Raw genomic sequence first — 14,681 nt, 5'->3', positions numbered from 1 at the left:
TCTGACAAAAGAAAAAACACAACATCATTCCAGTGCCAAGACATTAAACCGAAGCATTGGATTTCTGTGTTTTGTCCAATAAAAACAGATGGTCGGATTTGGCAGTCTAAGTAAGGTGGCTAATAAATTCCTCCTCGATTGATTCGACCATTTTTCACATATTGTCGGAGAAGCATACGAAGGGGAACCAAGACGTATGGAGAAAATGCCAAAGCGAGCTTTACGGTGGTAATTTGTTTGGAGCCATCTGTTTTCATTAGAGGTGTTGCAGTCATGAGTTCAACTGAACCTGGAAGGAAATTCCAAAGAAAGAAAAGCGTTATTTAAATCACGCCACAGAGCTCGTGAAGCACTAAACCTACATTCCTACAGCTCATTTCACGTGCCAACCATATGTGCGCACGCGTTTGTCTTTCCCTTAAATGTCCTTAAAGCCGGAACGAAGTTGTGATCGGAGTGCGCAAAACAAAAATTAAAAAACCTGTGAGATGGACTTGAACTGGAATTGATGGATTGTTGGCTCATGCAAGCAACAGGTTATTGGATGAGATGTGTATTGTCCCATCCCCGCACCGATGCAAACATCATCAGAAGTTGAGAAGAGAAGGGCATGCAATTGTATTTTTGGTCACACTTTATATTGAGTGGCCTTAACTACTATGTACTTACATCAAAACTAAGCACAGTGGACCTTTTCTGTTCATATTGTATTGCAAAACACTTGCTGGGTAAGGTTAGGGACAGGTTTGGTGGTATGGGTAGGTTTAAGGGTGGGTATGTCAGTACAAAAATTAAATACAGTTATGGTAACATAGGTATTTTTTAATGTATTAATTAAATAATGTGCATTGTACCAAATGATTAATTTAAATGTAGTTAAGTTCTTCAGGTTGGCATGCATGCAAGTTCAAAAAACATTTTTAATTCCACAAATTTTCTTATAGTATGCATTTTTTTTCAAATTTGTTCTAAAACCCTCCTTTGCATGACGCTAATTTTGTGGTAATCGGTCCAATTCATTTAAAGCAGTTGAGCTTTTAACGCTCCAAAAACAGCACCTAGCGGCAAAGAATGAATTTGCATTTTTATACGAACCAACGCGTAAATCAATGAAACGGTTTAGGATGACTTGTTTCAATGATTCGGAGTCAACTCTTTCTTTTGGGAGACGATACCTTCGTACACAGTGCACTTTTAAATTCCAAATGGTGCTTTAGCTGTATTAAACACTGCATCTTTTTAATCCATAATAGGGGTATTTTAAATAATTATGCACACAGATATTATTTATAGCAGTGCAACATTCCATAAACACAAGAATTGCTTATTTTAAGTTCATGGTGAAAATGGTTTATTATTTGTGAGGTCTGAAGATGAAGGTGCAGCGATCAGTTTGTGTCAAACCTAACGAGGCACCTGGTAAAGCGGACATTACTTTAACCATTAGCTTTTTGATTAAAAGTGACGGTGCGGACACGCTTTGACTCATTTAGCCTCTGACTTGTCTGGGTGCAATTGCAAAGTAATTGTACCATAGTGGATTCAGTTTCAATGAGTCACTCCAAAGGATGAGAATGAGAAGAGGAGGGAATGTGTGACATGAACAGGACTTCTGTGCTTAATATCAGTGATTCAGCTGAGATTTGAGGCTCTCAGTGGTCGCCAACAAAAATACATTATATTTCTGCATTCTGTTGTACTGTATGTTTTACTTGTTTTTCTATTATTTTTGGGAGCTACAGTGAAAGTGATAAGAAAAATGCATCATGCCTGAGTCTGTAAACAGTATGTGAACAGAGGCCAGAGATGCTTAAGATGGATGCAAAGAAAATAAAATACTATAGCAGGCAGAGCAAGCTCACTGTTCGCGATGTTCGAAATGTAGGAGCAACATAAAAATAATGAATCGGGGCGGAGGTTTATATGAAAGTATCTCTGAAGGGAACTGACTGTCTTCAGAAGTTTTGATGGCAATGGCATTTTCTTCTCCTCTTACTTGCTGTCAGAGAATGAATTTGAAAACTCTTAAAATGCTGTAGTAAAAACCTATTAAATGGTTAACGGTAAATTCCAGTAAAATTTACAGGGAAAACCCATAAATTGACAATCCCAGAATCCCCTGCATTGCATTTAAAACTTAGTTTGAATTTTATTTTATTTTTTTTAAATCACTGTTTCGTCTTAGTTTTTCAAATCAGTTTTGTTTATTATGTTACGTTACGTTATGTCGTTAAATGAATGTTTATTGCATATTTCAGTTCATGATGGTGTTTGTGAGAATGACACTGAGCACCTTCTATATATGTTCATATTTAAAAGCTGCTTGTGATGGGCTTTGGTTCATGATGTCACTTTTTCATTGCCACCGGTTATCAGTGTATTTCAAAGGTACAAAATAGATATGAGTAATTTAAAAGGTTGGTGTATTAACATTATATCAGTTAACAAGATTACGTATTTAACTATAAATTTAACTTAAAACCGTAAAAACCAAAATTTTTTTACGGTGAAATTACGGTAACCATAGCTGCCAGGATTTCACCATAAATTAAAAAAAAAGGAAAAAGTCAGATCGCTCCTGCAATATGTGTGTGATAGCTTTGACTGGTTTGCTTTTTATAGAGCTCATAAACAATAAATACATTTGCTTAAAAAAAAAGCAAACAACTCGTTTGCACACATCATACATCAGAGATACTGGACATCTGCATTTACATGATGTTTAGCTAAAAACTAATTTCGGGAGGAGCGCGCTGATAATTAACCCAGCTGGCTTCTCGTTTCCTAATCACGCCATTATCCAACCAGAGCAAGAGAAGCCTCCTATAAACTCACACAAGCCTCTTTCCTTGATATCTCCGAGTCCTGAGCCCTCTCCATGACAGCACGCCAAACACGCTTACTTTTACAATTACATGTGAGCGCGAACTCGTGAAATCTGTAAGGGACTTTGATTGACAGGTGACCTGTCCAGTCATAACGCTAAATCTGCCATTTTGGTCCTACAAACGAAGCAGACTGGAGAGTAGATTAATGTCGGTGGACTTGAACTTGAAAAATGGTGTTTACTGACATCTTTCTGTGGTTATTTTACTAGTAAAAATAAAAGATGATTACCCTGTTGAAAAAAAAAGCAGAAAATGCTTTTTGTCCTTTGCTGGTTTTAAGATGGTCACACCAGCACATGTCTAGCTAAAGACCAGCATAATCCAGCATAAAGAACCAGTTTAAACCAGCTCGAACCGGTTTAAACCAGCTCAAACCAGCATAAGGAACCAGTTTAAACCAGCTCAAACCAGCATTCCAGCTTCAAAACATAGCGAACCAGCATATGCTGTTTTTTTTCAACAGGTAGTCCACTTTCTACTTGAACTAAGGCGCTACAATAAAGCAATAAAGAGCCTCACACGGTATATTGTTGGAATTTCTTTAAAAAAATGACCCAATTTGAAAGCAAAGACCGAAAGTAAACTGCTGTCTTGGCACGTCCACTGATTGGAATCAGAATTGCGTGTGTCTTTTCTATCCATTTTCAATAGGTATATCTTGTCTTTCATAAAGGCCAAGGTCAGGCATCCTGATCTCAAAAAAGTTGATGACCACTGCTAGAGAGTGTGATGCTGCTCTTATAAAACACTTCTGTAAGTGTATACCTTTAAGTCCGTTTCTCACACAAGCTATGGCTTTACATGACTTTGAATACAGAGCATGAATCAGTTGCTGTTACAATACTTTCATGGTGCTTTTGCGTCATTTTTTAAGCTTAAAAGTCTCGGCCCTCATTCATTTGAATTGTGTGTAAAATGGCAGCGTGAATGTTCTTCAGAATTCCTCCTTTTGTGTATTTCACAGAAAGAAAGTCATATACAGTATGTTTGATGACACGGGGATGAATAAATGACTGTATTTATAATACTACTTTCCGTTTCTATCCTGTCTTATAATGAGTACAAGCCTTCCCAGATACCTTAGCATTCGGTTCATTGTGGTTTTTCCTCCAGCAGTCAAGGTCATTTGAGGGTTTTTTTTCTGTAGAACATTTCCTCCTATACCTCGAAAATGATTTGATAAGACAAGAATGGGATTTGTATTGTTGTGTCAATCCAGTTTATAGCTGGAATATGCTCTGCTGTACATAAAAGAGACATTGATCCTTCAGTACAGTGCAGTGTCAGCGTTCTGCATATTTATGCAACACACAAACTGAGAGGCATGAATGCGAAGGTGTGCTCTGTATTTCTTAAACAGGTTTTTATGCCCTGTGGGTTTTCTCTTTACCGGTGTAAACAAGTGTTTTTATTTTTTTTTCACATGCATTGTAGATCCCAAGTCCTGTCTGAATCACACCGGCGAAGAGCTGATTATAGCGCTCGCGTTGAATCTGACAAGAATTATCCCTCTTCTCTCATTGCACGACTGGCCGCAGTGTTTAGCGACGCTTCCGCATGGATGCACAGAAGGACAGCGTCAATTTAAAACGCAGCCCAGACACGACAGGTTTAGCGTAGGTGGCCCACAATACATTTTAGCATAAGTGATGTCTCACTTGTACCATGCTTTTTTTAATGGTTTTTCTGTAAAAAGGTCAAAGCGTCTCGTGAGGATTGCAGACACGTGGTCCAGCTGTGTGTGGGGTAAATGAACATGTGTCCTCATGCGGAAGAGCTCGCTCTCTAGCCTCGCTGCCGGCCAGAACCTTTGATGCTCCATCCATCATCACAGTCTCAGATATGATGTACGAGCTGCTGCTTTAACACCTTTGCTGCAAGAAATCGATGCGCTGTCAGATCTGCGATCCTCAAGAGGTGCGAATACACTGTTAGTGTGTTATAATTAATTAGGGAAAATAATTATAAGTGACTTTTCTGTTACCTGCGATAGAGTGCGAGATCTTTGGATCGCACATAGGAAATCGGAATTTGTAAAGCTCGACACGCACGTTCGAGACTACAGATGGAACCAGAAACTCAACAACAACAACAAAAAAGATCAAGCAGCCTTAGAAAATGACAAATGCGTAGCTAGAGGCTGGAGGTTTGGCTGGTTGGCATGACTCAGTTTGAGGATTCGACTACACAAAAACACCTTTCTCGATTGAGGATTCTGAAAAAAAAGCTACGCTGAAACTGAGTTTCAGTTAATTATGTCAATACTTCGAATTCTATATCCAATGCATAACCGAACGTCGAAATCTTGCTTAGCTTTGGTCTAAAAGACAGTCAGCTTTTAGGAATTTATCAATGTGACCACATTTACTGACACCATCAGATGAGAACAAACACTTGACTTGAAAAGGTTAGGTGGATGATGGTACTGTTATCTTCTGTAGTGCTGCTTTACAGCTGAATCGCACCGGGCAACCTCAACATTAGTACTGAGCTGAATTAACGTTAAAGAGATAATTCACCCAAAAATGAAAATTCTGTTCCAAACCAGCAAGACCTTTATTCATCTTCGGAAAACAAATGAATGTATTTTTGATGCAATCCGAGAGCTCTCTGACGCTCTATAGACGGCAGGGATGTCTTACACGATCAAGGCTAAAATAATCCGTGCTACATCAGTGATTCAACCTTAACTTTACGAAGCTATGAGAATACTTTTTGTGTGCAAAGAAAACAAAAGCAACATTTTTTCTCCTCCACACTGAGTGTTGTTTACGCATGTGATACTCCTAGGAGACAAATTGTTGAATAAAGTCGTTATTTCTTTTTTTGTGCACAAAAAGTAGTAGAGTTGATGTCACAGGGACTATTTCACCAATCTCCTTGCTATGTTTCAGAGCATTAAGTGTGTAAGGATGCTTGGTGTCTATGTCTATGCGTTTCAGTCATATATTTTGGTATTTATTCACCGTGAAGCTGCTTTAAAACAATCTGCGTTGTATAATGCGCTACAGAAACAATGGACTTAACTGAAGAAAGACAGAAAGAGCATGAATATTCATGCAGACATGTTGTGGAAATAATAAAAAGCATATCTGTGTATTTTTATTAATGCCTGAAAACCTGAAAGCGCAGTTTACATAGAGAAAACATCACCCACATTAATATAACCGGATGTTCATCCACCTACTGTAGAAATGTCCCATTTTCTCAAAACGGATAGTTTACAGTTTTTACAAATTATTTTACAAATCAGATACACCAATTCAGATGCTTTACCAAAAAACAAGAGCTTCACATTTCTGCTTTTAAAGCCTCCAGAATGAAAAAAATAGATCTATATTTTACGATATTCTACATTACTCCACATACACGTTTGAAACAATCCTTTAAATCTAAGCACAGCAAACACAGTGAGACGGGAGGAGGACGTGAAAGCATTGTGTAAATAAATGATTTAACATTCCGTCTCATGCATTTCTGGCTCTCGTACAGAAGAAAGAAAAAAGAGAGGGTATCAGGCTAACATGTTCACTTCTTTGCCCATACAGCCTTAGGAAAGCTCGTCTGAACAGAAGCTGAAATATGCGCTCGTCTTAGCAGCTGTGACCCACTTAATTCATTCATCCCACAGTCGACGTCAGGAAAGAGGAAAACAGTGGCAGCTGTAAAACTATTCCTCTGAGAGACTTGTGATTCATGTTAGCCCGTAGCAGTTCCTATAACTCTAATGCTATGTGGTGCTTTACGTTTCTTTGGCTCTCAGTCAGTCTGATGTGAAGGGGAATGATGAGCGTAGCTGGCCAAAAGGCTTTAAATAAGGCTGGACTCAGCTCTAGCGCTGTCTGTCAAACGTGAGCTGTTTCTCCATTTGTTTTCAATCACATATTAGGGCCAGAAATGAATTCGAGTCGGAGCTGGTGTTTTGCGTTGTGGTTCCAGCGCTTAAAGGGGCCGCATGTACGGTATTTGCTAAACATTATTATTTTGTGCATTTGGTGTAAATGCATTGTGTTCATGTGGTTTAAGCTTTTAAAAAACACATGATTTTTCACATAATCTGCCTTTCGAAACGGGGCAGTTTGTACAAAGCTCACCCTTCTAAAAAAGCAAGGTGCGCTCTGATTGGCCAGCTATCCAGTGCCTTATGATTGGCAGAATACCTCAAGCATTTGGGGGAAATGTTACGCCCCTTATCATAACATGACGCTGCGTCCTGGCGCTATGTCACCAAAACAATAAAACACATTACAAACGAGAAATTTGTTTCATCCCTTGGAGACTGAATGACTGATTATCGTGACTTAGTCCCTGCTAACCATAAAACGTGATTACATGATATGCTTTTGTGACAACCAGAAAAGTGAAATTCACGAACATGGTAACATTGCCAGTTAGTAATCAAGATGTTGTGACAACCATATATATATATATATATATATATATATATATATATATATATATATATATATATATATATATATCGCGAGGCATCAAATTTACAATGAGCTCATTTAGTGGATAAAAGTGTACAATTTTCTCTGTTTAAACATTTTTATCAATGTTAATTGTCAATAAAATAATGGCTCATGCGATTTCAAAGTCTTATTCAAATTTAAAAAACATTCCAACATTTCCGGAATTTGAGTTGTAATATATAATTTGTGCTCATTTAAATGTATTTGTGCTCTGCAACTTATTTAATGTTTCTAAAGGAAGTCACCTCTGCTCACCAAGGCTGCATTTACTTGATCAAAAAATACAGTAAAATTGTGGAAAATATTATTGCAAGCTGTTTTCTATGCAAACATGGTAAAATGCAATGTATTCGTGTGGTCAAAGCTGAATTTTCAGCAGTCTTCAATGTCACAGGATCTCTCAGAAATCATTCTGAGAATTCTATTTTCATTTCATGGCATAGTTCTGGCTCTAATCAAACACACATGAACCAGCTAATCAAGGTTGCAGGATCACTAAAAACCACCATAGCACAATGCATCATCACAGAAATGAACTTGTTAGTCATAGCTGTTTCCAAAACCATCTCTTAGATGCTGCTGTGAAGAACATAGCATCTGAGGACTAATTCACAAATCTTTCCCCCAGTTGTTCCTCTTTGTTCGATGTTTGATTCATTGCATTCCCTCTTCTGTCATACACTTATGCGCCGAAGCACATGCCAAACACCGCAGGAAAGCAGGACCATGATTAGACACCTCTATCTAAAATGCTTTTCTGTATTTGCCTCGTTCTTGTTGCCATTAAGCAGAATTCGACGCGAGATTGAGCAGGTGAGTTTTGAGATATACATGTATTCAATTTATAATTTTGCATCCGAGCCAAACAGCTCAACAACGACTCACTACAAATCCTTCCATGGGTTTAGCAAGCAGGAATGATTTTGTCTTTCTCTGCGAAAAAACACTCCCAGTGAGGCTGAACCTGTGAAGTGCTGTACAAATTGCCGATGTGCTGGCAGTTTCTCCTGTTTCAGCCAAAGAGCTCTTAAAGTCTGTCAGTGTTTTAGCCTCTCTGACGATTACCCTTTTTTCTCCAGCCGCACAATTTGGTAGGAGGGTCAGATCGCTGTTTGCTCCCCGTTGGGCCTTGTCTTTTTCATTTTGTTTCAGTGCTCTACGCTGAACTCCTAGGAAGGTATCAAACCTTTTTGTAAACTTCTCCGGCCATTCAATTATTTGACACACCTCACAAAGATACCTGTACTATATGTTCGATTTCTCGAATGCACTTTGTAGCTTTGTAAGTTTGAGTCATGCTGATATTCAGTAGAAACATGGACTGTGCTCGCGCGTGCGTGTATCCTATCTTCAGCGCTATATGTCATTAGTGAGCACCAAGTCAGGTATGCTTAGTGCGTGTGGTGACTCTGTGAAATTATAATAGCTCGAATTCCCAGACAGGAGGTATTACTAAATGGGATTTCCCTTTAAATAGCACTTCCAGTCCTGCCAGTAACCCAAATGCTAAGTCACTCAAGCAAGATACAAAGCTAGAAAATTATGACCACAGCTGAGACCAAGTTGCCTTGACAACACCTGTGACTAAGAAAGATCTTACTTGACTCTAAGAGTTTTTTTGCCATCCTTTAGCCATGCAGGAACTATACTATATATATATTTGTGTCGTGTTAAAGGGAGTCACTGTTGCATATTGTCTTTGTGACCATCACTTCAGGAGAATACCTACATTAGACAAAAAGAACGCACAAGCTGTTCTTATGAATGAATTCATTTAGCAGACAAATGGCGAATGAGACGGATGTCTCTCACGCAAAAGAATGTTTTTGGAAGTACGGAGAATGAAAGATAATGGATTATATTTAAAGAATGAGGTTTTATAAACGCCGATTATCGTGACCATTTTAATTATACGGTCTAAAATCCCAGAATGCTTCGGTCTGTAATCTCCTGAGAGTGACAGATGAGACGGTGGATGAGATTAGAAGCATCGCAACCTTGACACGCGCCGCAGGGACAATTTTTACTGAAAATACGCTCTGAAAACATTAAGAATGAAATGAATGAGGGACTTTCAGAGAGCTTTTACAACGAAAGTGTAGCTTTTTTGTGACATCTGCTTTGCGTGCGTGTGATTTAATGAACGGGAGTGAGTTTAATCTGACTGTACTGTATTTTCCACCGCTTTGATTTCTCATTCAGCATTGGGAAAACAATTGAGTGACACACGAATGGATGTCGTCAGTTTGATTAATTTCATTTGTATGCTCTAGTATTGAGTAAACGCTCTATAAGTAAATGTCAATGTATTTTTCTACTGTAGCTAGTTATAACTGTTTTTATTACCATGAGGTAATGTCAAGTACCGTGCACGATGCTAGCACCAAGCCTTCTAAATCCTTTAATAAAGAAAAAGAAAGAAACATTACAACGTTTGAAGAACATCATGTTGCTCAAAGACACACGAAAAAGCACTTAATTTCAACATTTATTCTCTCCATTCAGTCTATTGCGAAGCATGCTGGGAACCAGAAACCCACTGTCCTGTTTCAGCAATGCTAACAGCAGAAATTATTAATGCAGCTCTAGCGCGGATGAATTATGTAAACGTCTATTTTACGAATTTAAACGGATCGTAAAAAAATGAAGTGATGCCGTAACGAAAATGTTCAGGAATTGTTGCATTAGCTCGTTTTAAAATTCGAGAAAGCAGCATTCATGTACGGCGGGTAAAATAAGTATCGAACACGCCACGGTAAATATATTTCTAGAGGTGCTGTTAACAAGACATTTTCAACAGATGTCAGTAACAACAGTAATGTGTCGTTCCGTTTTATTACACACATTTCATTTTTGAACTGAATCTAATTACGTGGGTTATTTTAACATATATTTCATGTCAATAGCACCTTTAGAAATATATTTACTGAGAAAAATTGTGACGTTTAATACTTATTTTACTTGCTGTGTGTGTGTGTGTGTGTAACCTAAACCTCTAAAAAAAGGCACTTCTTAAACTATATGTATATACGTGTATTATAAGGTAGAATATTATTATATGTTTACTGATTCTGACACTCCTTAGCTTGTGCTTTTTCTTCTTTTGCCTCCAGCATACGAGACGTAGTGTTTGAAAGTCTTGACAAAGCGCTTTGTCTACAGCGACTCCACACGCGTGCAGAAACACAAGAGGACAGATGACTTAAAGAGCTCTTCAACACAACACACAGCAGTGTTTTCACAAGGAATTGAGTTAGAATATCGACAGAGAGAGGAGACACCAAGACCTGTAAGCCTTTGGGAGAAAGGACTGTGGAACGCTATTTAATGTGTGTGAGTGTGTGTCTACTATATATATAGTAGACACTCAAGAACTATAGAAACACATTTTTTAAAGATAATTATGTGCCATTATTCGAAGCATAATCCATAAGAAAGGCCCCCCTTGTCATGGACATATATCTTACTGTTGAATATGTTTTCATTGCAAAATTAAGCTGAAAATGATATTCTGAAAGGTATGATGTCCCTTTCCTAAACATGTATAATGATAATAATACTGAATAATAGTTATATAATTACATTACATTACAAATATTAAATTGGTATATGTAAACGTGCATATTTTGAAACGTGCGTTATATTGTATGCCGGCAGAACACACACACACCCACACACACATACACACACACACACACACACACACACACACATAATATATAATTATATATATATATAATTCTTGATTTAAATTAGAATAACTACATACTGTGTAAAACACACACACATACACACACACACACACACACATATATATATATATGTGTGTGTGTGTGTGTGTGTGTGTTTTACACAGTATGTAGTTATTCTAATTTGGGTCAAGAATTATTATGTGTTTTGATATATAACAAAATATCCAGAGCTACGCCTGGATTGGAAATAGGCTGATTTGAATATTTCCTTCTGGATATTTTCTAGGCATGATGTAATAGCATTTTCCACTCATGCGTTTTAATTTTACATTTATATGTCCACTTTCTTTTTTCATACAGTTTACATCCCAGAGCATGCAATATGTAATGTGAACGCAATCTTAAATCGAGTATGCAAAGCTCAATATGTGAAGTCCTGGGGAGAACTTCACAAGAAGTGCTTGAATATTTCATTAGAGAAACTATAGATGGTATCGTTAAAAAAAAAAAAAAAAAAAAAAAAACAGAGATAGAGAGGGAAAGAAAAGAAAGGGAAAAAATAGAACAACTAAGAAGCTGTAACTTAGCAACTGCTTTCAGGCTTCATAATCAGAGGATTGTGTAGGATGAACTTTAAAAATATTCTAAATAGTAGTCTTGTTTCTTAATGTTATTCCTGCTAATTAATTTATGATAACAATGTGCTGCTATTGTTTGATCTTTTCATTTGCTCAGTCCGTAGCCGCACAGCAGAATGAATCTGCTCTTAACCAACTGCAAAATTTAAAGAACGCTTCCACCGAATTTCTGAGAGCTCTCTTCAAAATACAGTTACATAATAGAGTTGAACATCTCTTAAAGCCCAACGCAGGCACTTCACAATACCTGCCTGGGAAAGCTGTCGAACCATGTGACTTGATGCAGATTAGTCCCATGCCTACAATAGCATCGTGTTGGTTTACTGAACTATCCGGTGCTATAATTACCACCACACCGTAGCTACAAGACTGGCGTGATGCTGCTCAACTCGATGTATGTACAGTGGCAGCATTTAAGGCAGAGATGGTGTCAGTCAAGCCCTTTATGAATCATTCATCTCCAAAGCATCTGCGTTCGGCTCTCCGCAGCCTAATCCAGCTGCAGCTCCAGCTTTCCGTAAGATTAAAAGTAATTAAGGGGCACAGGGAGCGATTCGTGGTACAGAGAGCGGCCAGACGGAGTGTACAGAGTGTCCTGAAGACTCCGCGAGCGGGTTGTCGGAGTAGACGGGGAAAGACGCGTTCAGACAATCTGTCGCGCAACAACGGCGACGCTTTAAGTGACTTCCCATGACAGCTGTTTTCTGGCACTTGCAAAAAAAAAAAAAAAAAAAGTCTGCACGCGGGAGCCGAAATCAATGACAGCGCGCGGGAGCGGGAGGATAGGATACGGGCTGCTATAGGAAATCTATTCAGTGCTGTTTGCGGATTTTTTTTTTTTTTTGCCTCGCGCTTTGCGCGCGCGGGCTGAGGTCTGGCCAAGTGACAGTGAAAACCCATGCGATTTTATGCTCATGCGAAAGGGCACGTAAAAAGCTGACGAATAGGTGTGGTGGTGGTGTGTGGGGGGAGGAAATGAAGACCCACGTCCCTGCTAGAAAGAGAGAGAGAGAGAGATGCTCATAGACGGCCGGTGACGCCAGCTTTTGATGCAAGAGCGAAAGACGGTAGGCGGACCGTTCAGATAGGTCTGTTCGGGATAGGATACTGACTGCCACTTCACTTCACCTTGGCAAGAGCCAACACACCCGCCCGAAGCAGTAAAGTCAAGGTAAGTGCTGATCAAGACCGACTGCACTCTTTATGTAACCACATAAAAGCGATTCAATCAGCTTACGGATATCAGACGCGTTGATACGCATTGGTATGAAATGGGTGAATTTGTTCCTTTATTAAGATTGATAGTATATGGTTTACATTTATTAAAAAACAGAAAAATTGAAAGTCAAATTGACGCGTTCATATTATAGTCATCGAACGCACGCGCAACTGTATTTCAAGTACATGTTTTCCAAAGCAGATCGATGCGCATTTTCATGTATGCAGTGTTTAAAAACTATACATTTACGTGTTAGGAAATGCGATGAACCCGCGTCCCAGTGTGCATACTATCCCTCCTGAATTCTTTGCGATATGATTTTCAGTGCTACTTGATAGGGTGAATAGTAGTATGCACACTGGGACGCGGGGATAGATTGAAAAAAAAAAAACAACGAGTGAATTTCAAATAGTAACAATAAAAGCTAAACATACACCGTTGGAAATAAATCTGTTTAGTCTGACGCGTGATCGCGGGAACGTTTAATTAGCTAACAATTAAGTTCGTCTCTACTTCTTCCCAGAGCGAGATGGGAAGCGACGCGCAAAGGCTCGTTTGACAAGAGTTCGTCGGAAATCCCAGCAGTGACGCCCAGCTGAGTCAAACAGAAAACCGCGCCGGGGGCAGAGTGTCCGCTTTAAATGAATGGCACCTTTCATCGGCATCTCCACACGCAGCGGCTCGTCGTCAGGGATGCGGGACTCGAGAACAGCGGAGGACCAGCGCGCCTGAAGCGGGAATCACAGAGAGCTGTCCGGGGTCCTGAAGACGCGCCGCGCCATGGGTATACGCCACTTTCTGCTGCTGCTCATTTATCTGGACCCGCTCAACGTGTTCGGCACGCTGACTACCAAACGCGCCAAACCTCCTCCCAAAAGGACTCCGAAGCAGAAGGAGCTCAACGGCACCACCGTCGCGCCTTCCGCGTCCACGCAGCAGATCAAGCAGGTGAGCCCGGCGCACACGCACGAAACCTGCCTGGGCTACTACGACGTGAGCGGCCAGTTCGACAAGGAGTTCAAATGCAACAACACCGACCACCGCTACTGCTGCGGCTCGTGTTACTTGCGCTTCTGTTGCCAGTTTAAAGGCAACCGGTTGGACCAGAGAACGTGCAAGAACTATCAAAAGCCCGACTGGGTGAAAACTGTGCCCCCGTCTCCTGTTCCAACAGGTGACACTTACGATCCGAGCATGGACCAAACGAACACCGCGGTCTACATCACCTGCGGTGTCATCGCTTTTATTATAGTCCTTGGGGTTTCCACTAAAGTCGCTTACGACAAAGCAACCCAACCACCTCAGGAAATGAACATTCACAGGTGAGCGCCTCGCATTCATTCTCCTACAACTTTAGGGCTTCTAAACTCTCCCTAACGAGATCAAATTCTCAGGGGCGCGTTAGAGCTTGGGAGTGATTGATAACGTTGCAAGTGGACCGGATAGAAGAGCTCGCGCCATCTGCGGTATCTGCAGCTCTTTTGTTTCTCCATATGGAATATCACACACGCTAACGGGGCTGTGATCAAAATTACGAGCAGAGTTTTAATGTGCTAGAGCCAAGCGCGCACCCTTCATTTCTGCGTTTGGGTGAGAGGGTTCATGCCTCATTACAGACGCTTCGATTTTCCCCTTCATTTGGTGGGCACAACGAGATTCATCACAGTGTCTGGACGCAGAACCGCACACCCATCACGCAGGACGCCACGATGTTCATTGGCCACTTGGTTTATTAAGTTGGATTGGCATCTCTGAGGGCTTCAGAGCTT

At 39.9% G+C, this 14,681-nt stretch overlaps 1 protein-coding gene across 10 annotated transcripts in view; it reads left to right on the top strand.

Annotated features, from left to right (window-relative positions):
• The first annotated feature begins 12,342 nt into the window (after positions 1-12,342).
• Positions 12,343-14,681, top strand: part of LOC122332642 (protein shisa-6) — a 47,709-nt gene continuing 45,370 nt past the window's right edge. For 6 of the 10 annotated variants that reach the window (XM_043230022.1, XM_043230017.1, XM_043230014.1 and 3 more), the window contains exons 1-2: positions 12,344-12,864; positions 13,436-14,234. In XM_043230022.1, the coding sequence (XP_043085957.1) occupies positions 13,693-14,234 (542 nt within the window). In that variant the 5' untranslated portion in view covers positions 12,344-12,864; positions 13,436-13,692. Of the gene's footprint in view, positions 12,865-13,435; positions 14,235-14,681 lie in introns of all 10 variants that reach the window. The other 4 variants (XM_043230021.1, XM_043230020.1, XM_043230018.1 and 1 more) reach the window with 2 other exon arrangements.

This window comes from Puntigrus tetrazona, unplaced genomic scaffold, assembly GCF_018831695.1.
Source record: "Puntigrus tetrazona isolate hp1 unplaced genomic scaffold, ASM1883169v1 S000000130, whole genome shotgun sequence".
Lineage (NCBI taxonomy): Eukaryota > Metazoa > Chordata > Actinopteri > Cypriniformes > Cyprinidae > Puntigrus > Puntigrus tetrazona.
Note: the sequence above shows the minus strand (reverse complement) of the source record. Positions and strands in the feature narration are given on the sequence as shown.